At 39.9% G+C, this 11,540-nt stretch overlaps 1 protein-coding gene across 2 annotated transcripts; it reads left to right on the top strand.

Annotated features, from left to right (window-relative positions):
• The first annotated feature begins 234 nt into the window (after window positions 1-234).
• On the top strand, window positions 235-4,719 carry LSM8 (LSM8 homolog, U6 small nuclear RNA associated). Of its 2 annotated transcripts, XM_039726967.1 has the most exons (4): window positions 235-347; window positions 1,128-1,168; window positions 2,741-2,868; window positions 4,461-4,719. In XM_039726967.1, the coding sequence occupies exons 1-4, from the start codon at window positions 317-319 to the stop codon at window positions 4,549-4,551; spliced, it is 291 nt and encodes a 96-aa protein (XP_039582901.1). In that variant the 5' UTR covers window positions 235-316; the 3' UTR covers window positions 4,552-4,719. The 2 variants fall into 2 exon arrangements, with proteins under 2 accessions (XP_039582901.1, XP_039582900.1); XM_039726966.1 differs by lacking the exon at window positions 235-347 and having other exon boundaries at window positions 371-1,168.
• Window positions 4,720-11,540: the final 6,821 nt, after the last annotated feature.

Genomic DNA, 11,540 nt, shown 5'->3' with positions numbered 1-11,540 from the left:
GCCCGCGGGCGCTGACGGGGCCCCGCCGCCCGCCCCCCCGCCGCCCGGGGCTGATGGCGGCCGCTCGCGCGCGGGACACGCCGGCCCGCCCCACCGGGCGGTGCCACGTGCCGCGGAGGGGGCGACGCAGCCCCCCCGCGCGGCCATCGCTCCTTGGTACGGCCCTCTCCCACCGCCTTGCCGCTCCCTGCCCGCGGCGCGTGCGCGCTCCCCGCGCTGGCGGTCGGCCCGTTCCCCCGGGCTGTGCGCCTGCGCGGCGGCGTGACGTCAGCAGCGCGCCGGCGGTGGCGGCGCCGCGCGGGCCGAGGCGGGCGCCATGACCTCCGCGCTGGAGAACTACATCAACCGTATCCTGCGGGCCCGCAGCCCGGCAGCCCGGCAGCCCGGCCTCCCTGCTGCGCTGCCGGCCTCTCCTGGCGGCACGCCGGCCTGGCGGGCCGGAGGGCAGGCCGAGAGCCGGGTCCCCTTCAGCGCCCCGCGCTGCCCGCTGAGCTTTGTGATGAGCGGGGTTGGGGCGGGCTGTCCCTTAGAGGGCTGTTAGCGTGCCTTTGGATTGCTCACAGCCTGTGAGCTGGGCTTCTTGCAGCGCTTTTGGTGTTAACTTTTCTGTGCTTCTTGTAACCCATGGGCATTTTCAGTTTTATTCACAAACGGTAAGGTAGTTACCCAGAATTAGTCAAGATGATGAATATATGAACATCGAATTGGGGTAATCAGATCTTCAGGAAGAAGGGATGCAGAATACTAGCCTCGAGATCACCACTGCAGAGCTTTTTAAGGCCTTCTAAAGTTTTTTTTAAGGACTTAAAATGTTTGTGAAACTGTTGTTTTCATTTTGAGGCAGTGCAGTTAGTAAGGGGAACAGAGGTGATCTCAAATCTATATTCTGTTTTTAAGGCTTTTCATGTTTGTGTATGACTGTCCATGGGTAGGTGAAGAGAGACTTCCAAGGAGATGATAATGAAAAATACTGTGTTGTCACATGTTATTGTCAACCATGCTGCTTTAAAAAAGGTGCTGACAGGCTTTAGGCTCTAAGTGGCTATAAAACCTGTATATGAATGCTTCAGAAAGTGTTAATGGTTCCATTTCAGATATGACTAAATGTTTCCTTAATGAAATATCAGGTACTGTTGCAGTAATTACTTCTGATGGAAGAATGATTGTGGTAAGACTTATTTTTTTTAGCATTTTATTTTCCCCCATAAAGACTTCCCATCATGGCAATAAAGAAACTCTGTTAGGACAGTCTCATATACTCACACTACTAAATTATATTGTATAGAACAATTGCCATAAAGCTTTAAAAAATAGTTGTATGAACACTTACTGTTTCTTGCATGTCATGTCAGCTTTTTTGCATTGATAAATTTGTGTGTGCAGCTGCTCTGGCCTTTTTGTCAAATGGCTTTTTCTGTGGGAATAACCAAAAGATGCATTCCTCTTCTGTTCAGTAATTTAGTTTCTGTCTAAAACGTCCACTTTGTTCTGTATGCTCTTCAGCTTTCCTGCTAAAACCATTTCTTCCCTATGGCTGTAGAAAAACATCAGCTGGAGAAGTGTTGTGGGCTTCTGTTTTATAGCTGAAAACCTGAGGATAGGCCAACTTAATATTGGACTGTATAATATTCTTGGGTTTTTTGCTTCTCTATTCTGGGCTTTTTTTCCTTGCATTGCTTCCCCCATCCTTTATTCTTTTGTGTTTTGGGTGTGACTTAATAGTGTGGTTGTTGCAGGAGGATTGTGTCTTTCTGTCTGCACTTAGCAGAAATGTGTTGGCTTCACCAAATCTGCTTGGCTGAAGTCAGTCTGCTAAACTTTGTGTGTGTGCTGCAAGGTTCTTCCTGTCAGTAAAGATCTGAATGGAGTTGGTGTCTATGACCCATTGTTAGGTGATAGAAATGCATGTTATGGCTGCTTTATGTAAAGCTGATCTCTGCAGGAGGATTGTGTCTTTCTGTCTGCACTTAGCATTGTGCAGCCTCTGGAAAGAGAAAGCAGAAATGTGTTGGCTTCACCAAGTCTGCTTGGCTGAAGTCAGTCTGGTAAACTTTGTGTGTGCTGCAAGGTTCTTCCTGTCAGTAAAGATCTGAATGGAGTTGGTGTCTATGACCCATTGTTAGGTGATAGAAATGCATGTTATGGCTGCTTTATGTAAAGCTGATCTCTTATGTGAGTTTGAATTTATTAATCAATTAGTGATGGTAAATTTATGTTAACAATTTTCCAAACATGTACTTAAGTGCCACAAAATCCTGCATTTTTTAAAAATAATTTAGTAAACACAAGGTGATCTTCAAAGAGATACCACTTAAAATTGCTTGTTAGGAATGGTTTCAGTATTGTTGACCACAAGAATCCAACTTTTCTGGTCTTTATTTAATTTCTTTAATTTCTGCAAAGGTCCATCGTACATACAAAAAACCAGTGTAGAAATAGTAAAATTTGCTGTCTAGAGGAACATCATTGATAAAATGAAACTTTTTTTTAATAATAAAGCTTAAGCTTATTGTGTCTTTTAGCATGAACACACAATAATGCATGGCTGCTTTTCTTAAATTGGTTCTTGCTTTTAAAATTTCATTCCTTAGCTTTTGTGTTGAAGCCAAAGAGTAAAAACTGAATAGAACATCTCTTCTCCAGTACCTTTACTTTGCCACTCTGTTTAAGATACCCTTGACAGCAAAGAGGAAATGTTTAAGGGCAGTGGCAGTGTGCTTCTTTCTGTGTTTTTTTTCAGGGAACACTCAAAGGTTTTGATCAGACCATAAACTTGATTTTGGATGAAAGCCATGAGCGAGTGTTCAGCTCTTCACAAGGAGTTGAGCAAGTAGTGCTGGGCTTGTACATTGTAAGAGGTGATAACGTGTAAGTATAGCCTACTCCTGCTTAAATGCTTTCATACAGACTTAGTGTGTGGATGCACATGTGCTTGTGTGTGTATTTATATATCCATAATCTGTGTAAGTCGTGATGGGCCCACACAGCTTGCATCTTTGTGGGTAGCACTGAAAGTACTGTCAAAGCTGAAGGTATTAAAGAGATGTGTAGAAGTGACACTTGGGGACATGGAGTAGTGGCGGACTTGGCAGTGTTAGGTTAATGGTTGGACTTGATCTTCCCAAACAAATGACTGTAATTCTGTATTAAATAGCAAACATCTATGCTTCTTTTACTTTGTAATGTTGAGATTGAAGATGATCTAAGGGCTGGAGCATCTCTCCTCCAAGGACAGGCTGGGAGATGATGGAGGAAAAGAATAATCACTAAAAAATGAGATAGAACTTGTGTGCAAAAAGTCAGCAATCTGGTATACAAAGTTGACTTGCAACAGTTTTGGGGTGGTTTTTGTTTTTTTTTTTTAGAGCAGATGTTCACAAAGAACACTTTATAATCTGGAAAATCCTTGAAGGTTCTGACTTGACAGTGTAGCAAGTATTGAAGCCAGTGTAGTAACGTGTCAAATGTATGAGTTGGTATTTGATATAAAATTCCTTCACAAAATGAGGGTGAAAGCTCATTGAGTGCAGAGGGAAGTAGCTGTAGGTGTACCAAGCCCATGGGAGGGTCACAAGAGAAGTGGAAGAAGGCCTGGTAAGTGGGCCAGCTTGGAAGATCACTTTTGCAGCAGCATTATGAAACCAATGGCAAAAGTAAGATTATTTTTTTATCACAGCTGGAAAAAGACCATGTTGCAGTGACCACATGAGCCTGGATAGGAATTTTCATCTTCTAATTCTAATAGATACTTCTGTATAACAAAATACCAAGGCCTAAATTGATATCTAGGTGCATTTATCTAACATCATTGAGAAGGTGGGTCATTCTGAATACTTCCATCACTTTCGACTTAAACTTTTAAGAAAAAGTAATTTGACACATGTACAAAGGTGGGACTATGTATGCCATTCTACCAGTAGCTTTTCATGCAGATAGTAAAAATGTGTGTAAAACAGCAAATAATGGCTTACTACTTCACTGTTTCATCATACAGTTGAAGTGTATGATGAAAGACATTATCATACAGCCACATTACTGAAATATATTCAGAATATGCTTCTGTGATATATAATTATTTTTGCAATCTTAACAGATTCAAACATTTATTATGGGTAATAATTGTGTACTCATGCAACTGTTCAACATGCTGAAATTCAGTGTCCATATAGGAAGAAGTAAAAAGAATCAACAGCTAAGTAACAGTAACTTCAAAATAGGGGACTCTCATGAAATAGGGAAGCTGTTGAAAAATAAAAGGAAAGAAACAGTACATGGTACAAAGTGCTTTGAGCGCTCTGTGTCCATCACTAGAAACTTTCGTGGAATAAACAGCAGCGATCTGATGTTGGTATAGTTCAACAGGAAGTAAGGCTTGTTAGAAGATAAAATACAGCTTCTGTTTTAGAACTGTGTGATTTGATTTCAACAAATAATAACCTGATTTTTTTTTTTAATTGCAGTGCTGTGATTGGTGAAATTGATGAAGAGACGGATTCTGCTCTTGACTTGGGGAATATTCGAGCAGAACCTTTAAACTCAGTTGTGCACTGAAAAGATAAAAATGCACAGGGACTTTGTAAATCTTTGGTTGTACAGACCTATTTAGCAATGTGGACCGTTTTTACAAATTGTGTTTAATCTGTTCAGTCACCAGTTTTTTCTTATGAATATGTTGTAGTTTTGCATGTAAATTAAAGTTTCTACATTTTGCTAAAGATACTTTCATTGAATTTCTTTTGGGATTTCATGCTACGTAATTTCACTGGGAAATGCAATCAGTATCAGTGATGGTCCTGATACTGTGTATATATACCTTGTTCTTAAAATAAGGTCTAATTCCTAAAGGTAAACCAAGGTTTTTTCAAGTTATCCCAGATTATTTGAGGGTAGGTTTGTAACAGTCAGTTTAACGTTTAACCATCTCTAAGTGTAGTTGTGGCTGTATGTAGAAAACTGTTCTTTGTAATTTTTAATGTGCATGTGTGTATGCAGAAGGGAAGAATGTTAAAAGCTTTCACAGTCAAATTAATGACTTATGCACATAATACTTTTTTTTTTTTTCTTTGTGGTGTCAGACCTTGTTCTCCAAGACTCCACTGGAGGTGCAGGAGTTTGTAATGTCTTAATCCTTGCAGACAAATTGGAGAAACAGACTTTTGAGCAGGAACAAAAAACCCAAATGCATTCATTTATTTGAAGGACATTAAATTCCAGACCAACTCATTCTCTGTCTTTACCTTTCAACAGCTGTCATTGCTCAAAATTTGGGTAAGACCTACAGAAAGAGAATTTGGTGTTTGCTAATGTGTAACCATTGTCTTAGAATGTAGTTTAGAAGACACAGAGGTACTTTTGGTAGGTAAATTATTATTTTGAAAGAAATTTGCCTCATATTGAATATGAGGATCCCATGTAACAATGATCACATACAGACCTCTTGTACCAAGCTAAGTGGGACAAGCTCTGTGCAGTGTAGTGTTTTTGATGCCACATCAGCATGAAGTCTGTACCCTTGAACAAAGCTGTTTTATTCTCCACTGTCCCACAGGTCTGGTATTTTCCCCCTGTATATAAATGTGCTGTCAAAACAAACAAAAAAGGAATTTCAATATGCATATTAGGGGGGTTTATACTAATTTTAATATTAAGTGGGATTTAGTATTTTTCACTGCAAGTTCACTGTTAGGAAGCCAAATACATTGAAGGTACTTGTTTTCCATAAAATGTGTCTCAAGTCTTGTAGTTTCTACCTCGTTTTCCAAGATTGTTCTTGGTGGAGCATGTGAAGCCCAGCAAACCTTTTTTTGCCTTTACCCATCTTTTGATCTAGTACTCTGCACATTTCTACCAGGAGCTGCTGAGCAAACATTGAATAAGTCAAATTAGGGTTTTCCTGTGATTACCAGAAGTCAGTACTAACTCTGACTATAATTGGTTATGTCAGGAGAATCAGTTTCATTAAAAAGTCAAGAAAAAAGCCTTGTTGCTACTGAAGTGCTGATACCTTCACAAGAGAAAAGTATAGGAACTGAATTTATTGATAAAGAAAAAGCAGTTTATTCAATTAGATCTTTTAGAGCTCAGCAAAAAGTACAGAGGCAAAGAGGAGTCAGGATGAGCAGATTTTTAATGCACTACTTATTGTTGGATGTATTAGGAGAGTTATAGTTGAAACACATGGATTGAATACTTCTAGTAGCACTGGAAAAACTATGGAAATACATTGTCTTATAGCTGAGAAATTATGTTTGAAGATTAATCATGGAATGCTAATGCATTTTGGAGACCATCTACTTCAAACACATCATTTCCAATGGTGAAGGGATCAAAGCCAGGAGACCTCGTCAGAAGGGATTTCTTGAAATCAAATGTAGGACTTGATAATTCTTTTTAAAATTTTAAGATGCTGTCAAAGCTTTGTGAACTTCCGGTGACTCTAAGCTATAGTGGCTAACTAGGTACCTGTAAGTATATGCTGCAGAGAAATCACTCAGTAAAATAGTATTTAATGCATGGAGTTGAATTATAACCAGTCTGAAAGATTATTTTCATTGAATCAAGACTGTAGCACAATCTAGGCTACAAAACAGATCACCAATGAGAGTAATTTATGTCACTGTTTTTATAAATGAAGAAAGATGGGAAAAATCAATGCAATTGAAACCACAAAGTGGACATAGATTGATGGCCTAATATTAGTGATTCTGAGGAAAGCTAGAGAGTGTTAGTCCCCAGAGGAAGAGTGGGGTGGAAGCTCAGCACATGCAAAGCCTGTATGTGTCTGTTGTGTCTTCACACTAGAGAAACTCTGCAGTCAGAGTCAAAGTTCAGCACATTGAAGGTAGTCAAAAGGTACAACAGAGCAAATAGAGTAGAGCTGAATTTTTGCGAGGAAAACTTCACTCCTCAGATGCTGAGGAGGTATGAAGGAGGACTGGATGGAGTGAGAAAAGAGCACCACAGATAATAGTTCTGTGTTGAGCAGGAGTATGATCGCTGTGTTCCAGCTGGCTGGGTTGAAGGTTCTCCTGTTTAACACTGATTGCAGAAATGTAGCAAAGCAAATTTCTCCTGGCAGATAAGTAGTATTGTCTGCTAAAAGCCTTTGCTTTATTCTTCCTGGAGAGAAAAGTACTCTTAACAAAAAAAGAGTAACTCTCTGGATCTGAAGGTGCTCCCTAAGAGTTCTGATTGCTGGTGCCTTATGACTGTCAGCTGGTTCCATGGGGTACATGATCCCATGAGCCCTGCTGAGATCATGAATACTTTTTTCCTGAAACTGTCTTTCTGTAATGAGCCTAGATTAAATATTCAGTAAATAAGAGGTGATATTCAATAAAATCCAGTGAGTCCTTGCGGAGTAATAAACATACTGTACAAAAAAGAGAGGCAGAGAAAGGTAATACTAAGGCCAAAAGGAAGTAATGCTGAATTGGAGGTAATTGTCGTATGCCATTAAATTTCCTGCATTGTCATAGACTGGTCACTTCCTCCTTTTGTTTGGTTAGTAGAGATCTTGGAGTGAAAGGACAACTCTTGACTAGTAGTGGAAAAATCCTCCAGTGTAATGAATGAGTTGGTTTTTGAAGAGATTAAGTAAATTTGGTGTGCATGAAGAAACACAGAAACTACCTTCTGTGCTCCAAGGGCAATTTCTCTAACTGCAATCCATATTAAATTGACCTCCCTGTCCCTTTCACATACTTGCAATCAAAGTGCTTCAAATATTGCGTGGCCTACAAGCAGGTTCCTGGCTGTACTGGATTGAAAGAACGCTTGCAATCAAAGTGCTTCAAATATTGCGTGGCCTACAAGCAGGAAGCAGGTTACTGGCTGTACTGGATTGAAAGAACATGGATTCTCTTTTGAGGATGTAATCCCACAGTAGACAATTTCTGTACCACTTGACCTTTCCTATCAGCTATAGCCTGTTGTCCTTAGCCCTGGAGGTGGTGTTTGTTCTTCAATCCATTTTATAAGTAAACAGCTGAGATACACATCAAACACTCAGTGCTAGAACTGAAGATGAAGTGCAGGTTGATGGTATTTATCTCATGGCCATTGCCATACTACTTTTGTAGCAGATGTACCAGATCTGTGTGCCTGAATAGGTGTTTTGTACCCATGGCAACATAATTCTACCAATTAGCCTCTGCTGCATGCTGCTGCATTCTGCTGAGAATATTATTCTGGAGATTAATATAGAAATTATCCTTAAATACCAGAGTTGTGTTCTCCATGCATTGGTATGAAAGATTTAATTTATTCCATTGTTAACATGACAAATAGTAAGTCGTGCTGTTACTCTTTAGGAATTAAATTACAATGACCACAACAGCACTTCTCCAGAAGGAGAAGCCTCAGTTGAAGAGACTTGGAAACTGAATGTGAGTTATGCCAGTTAGAACACCAAGGTTGTGTTTGCTAGTTATATATGGTCTGTGGTACATTTGTGACACCTGTGTATGCTAGCCTACTAATTTTTACTAATGGATTTTTATGTCTGCTTTCCAATTGAGAGAACTGCAGCTTATTGATAAGAATACTGAAAGGAATTCCGTGGATTAAGTGGAACTTGAAGTAGCCAGAAAAATTGTGTCATATCAATTAGTTTTAACTTCTCTGTTGCTTAAATAATAAGGCATTATAACTTCAAGTATCAGGTATTCATGGACAAATAACCATACAACCCAGATGTGCCAGAAGTTCAAGATAATTATTGAGGTGAGGGAGGGAAAGTGTATACCAGACCTAGGTCAAAAACACATGACAGAAGATAGTAAAGAGCCAGGTGTTTGTTCTGGAAATCCTGTTCCTGATGGTCTCTCTCAAAGTGCTATATTTTTGCTGAATCCTTTTCAGGGGCCTTTTTTTTCTGTAATTTTTACAGTAATGGCAGAAATGTGATATTTCTTACATCAGTAGCATTTTCCCTGAAGAAAATAAAAAGCTCCACTGACGCAGGTGAAAAGCAAAGCTGAAAACACAATAGCATTCAGACTTTTGCCAAAACCTGCTTACTAGCCATAAAAGCAGGACTTATCTACTTGTTAATGTTCCTTCCTGGAGCGTTGCAGCACGTTCCAGGAGCTCTGGAACTTGCTTGGAACAATGTGCTGCTGCTGTTCAGCCTTACATCACTAACAGTGCCACCGGATGCCAAAAAATTTCACTCAGTACTCAACTTCTTTCCTTGCACTTTTAGATGAAAGGCTTTCATTGCTTTAGAGAGGACAAGCACATGTGCATGCACTGCTTTTGTCTGCTAAAACCTCTTTAATGGTTTTCCTGCCATCTTGTTTTATACTCTAGGTTTATTTTATCTTTAGTGTTGAATGCAGCAGTGATGATTACAGTGATTTGTGTAGAAATGTGAGTGGAAGTTATTCAGTGGAGAAATTGAAGAAGTTGGACCTGAAGTACTCCAATGCATAAAAAATAGAAATAACTAGGATGGAAATCTGTTGCATGTGAGCAAAGTTGGGTTTTATAGCAGTGGTCATTGTAGTGAAATTCACTTAAACACAGGTACAGTTATTGTATCTGTATAAATCGTAAGAAATACTGAGAAATTGTGAGAAAACATTTTCTACTCAGAAATATTTTAAGGCACTGGAATTTTATATGGAAGTGTCCTATCCTAAAATCTTTTTAATTATGGTTATTGCTTTGTAGTTTTATGCTTAAGTTTTTTGTAATTCTTACTTGTGTAATTTTCAGACTTCAGCGCTGTTTATGATGCAGATGGAAACCTGTATGCACATAAATGCTGCCATGTTTCTGCAAATTGGCCAGAGCTGCTGGTGATGTATGGCTGGGGGCTGCAGCATTCACACTGGTGAACCTGTGTGTGATGTAGAGATCTTGGATACAGGGGACAGGTTGTTATTCAAAGCTGTGTGCATGCAAAAGACCAAGAAAAAACATTCTGCATTAACCCCTGCCCCCACCCCCAGCCATCTATAATAGCTTCAAATTTGGTTTGTAGCATTTCCAGTTAATAAAACCATTTATTGCCAGCTGCCATGTAAATACCACCTCATCTGTACCATTTCATGCATACAGACCAAATATACAGTTCTGCTTTGCACTGAGTTACAAGACTGAACAGAAGCCAAGGCAGGAAGTGATTATGGCTAAGGAGCTGGTGCTGATTGAAAATGTGTGATGCTGTGGAGGAAACATCAGACAATAGAACCTCAGTCAGTTTGGAAACAGATTTAAAAACCAGCACATTAGGATGTAAACAGTCAAGAGGACTGGGGCCAGCCTTTCTCCTAACAATCAGATCATTAGCAGTAGGAGCGTGCAGAATGATTTCCATGATTAAAGTGCAAGTGCAAAATCCATGAACGTGTGTGCTCATCAGTGCTGAACGGAAGCAGCCTTCTTGCTTTCTGCTGTGTTTCTTCTACAGCTTGTCCTAACTCATCCTGGATACAAGAGTCAGGCGTAAGTGCAGTTTAAATCTAGGAAGTGCAAATGGTCAAGGACTTTGAAAAGAAAGACTTAAGATTATTTTGTGTAACTGTAATAAGGTAGGATTGCTCTGGAATTGCACTTCTGATTTTCAAGACAGCTTCTGTGAAAAGTCATCAGCTAACATTCAATTAAAATTGTCAGGATCCAAGTGGAAACAGTCTGATAAGAAATGGAACAGAGCGATTGTTATCGATTGTTAAGTGATGATCATTATGTGGCTGAAGGGGACAGCTTCCTGATTTGTCTAGAGACTAGTTTAACTTGCATCATTTATAACATCCATGAAGTAATTTTGAGCTTTATGCGGCAACTTCTGATTTCACCATTTTATGGAAGTCCAGCCAATGCAGAAAGGAGTAAGAAAGGCAAACATTAATATGTTTGTATGTATCCATTTCATTTATGCACAAGACATGTATAGTGTTTTATAACTACGCTGTATGTGTCAATAGTTTTGAGTTTGGTTCTAATTATGCTTTTTCTGAGTTTCAGAACCAAAGTGCAGATGGCAGCAAAATGGCCCTCAGCTAAAAGGGAATTACCAGGATACCCTACTGTTAATGCCACTCTTCAACACACAGGAATGCCTGAGCAATGCCCTCCATCATCTTGGGTCTTTAAGCAGCAGAGCATTTGTTATGAAAGTACTGAAGATCCCATGCTCTCTGCCATGGGCTACCTGAGCCTTAGTAATTTAATGAAGCGAGAAACTTCTAAGATGACAAAGCTTCTTCTACAGGACACATTTGCCTGGCCTCTCTCTAGCTGTTAAGATCTGACTGGTTATTAAAATTATTAGAGACAAGTGTCTGCCCAACTAAAGGTGCAAGAGAGACCATATGCCAACGGCATTAGTCTCAATTTTTATTTATCAGTAAATGTGAGGTAGAGAGAGATAGGAAAAAGACAAGTGGAGGAGAGGGAGAGAAGGGAGAAAAAGAGACTGAGAAACAGAATAAACATCAGAAGTATCACCACCCCATAGGCTCCAATGACAGCTCCCATGACAGTTGGTTCTTCTGTCTTGTTGGTGGTTGCAGACTGAATCCATCAAGTGG

The sequence above is a fragment of the Passer montanus genome, unplaced genomic scaffold, assembly GCF_014805655.1.
Source record: "Passer montanus isolate IOZ18808 unplaced genomic scaffold, ASM1480565v1 scaffold6, whole genome shotgun sequence".
NCBI lineage: Eukaryota > Metazoa > Chordata > Aves > Passeriformes > Passeridae > Passer > Passer montanus.
This window is presented reverse-complemented; position numbering and strand designations above follow the sequence as displayed.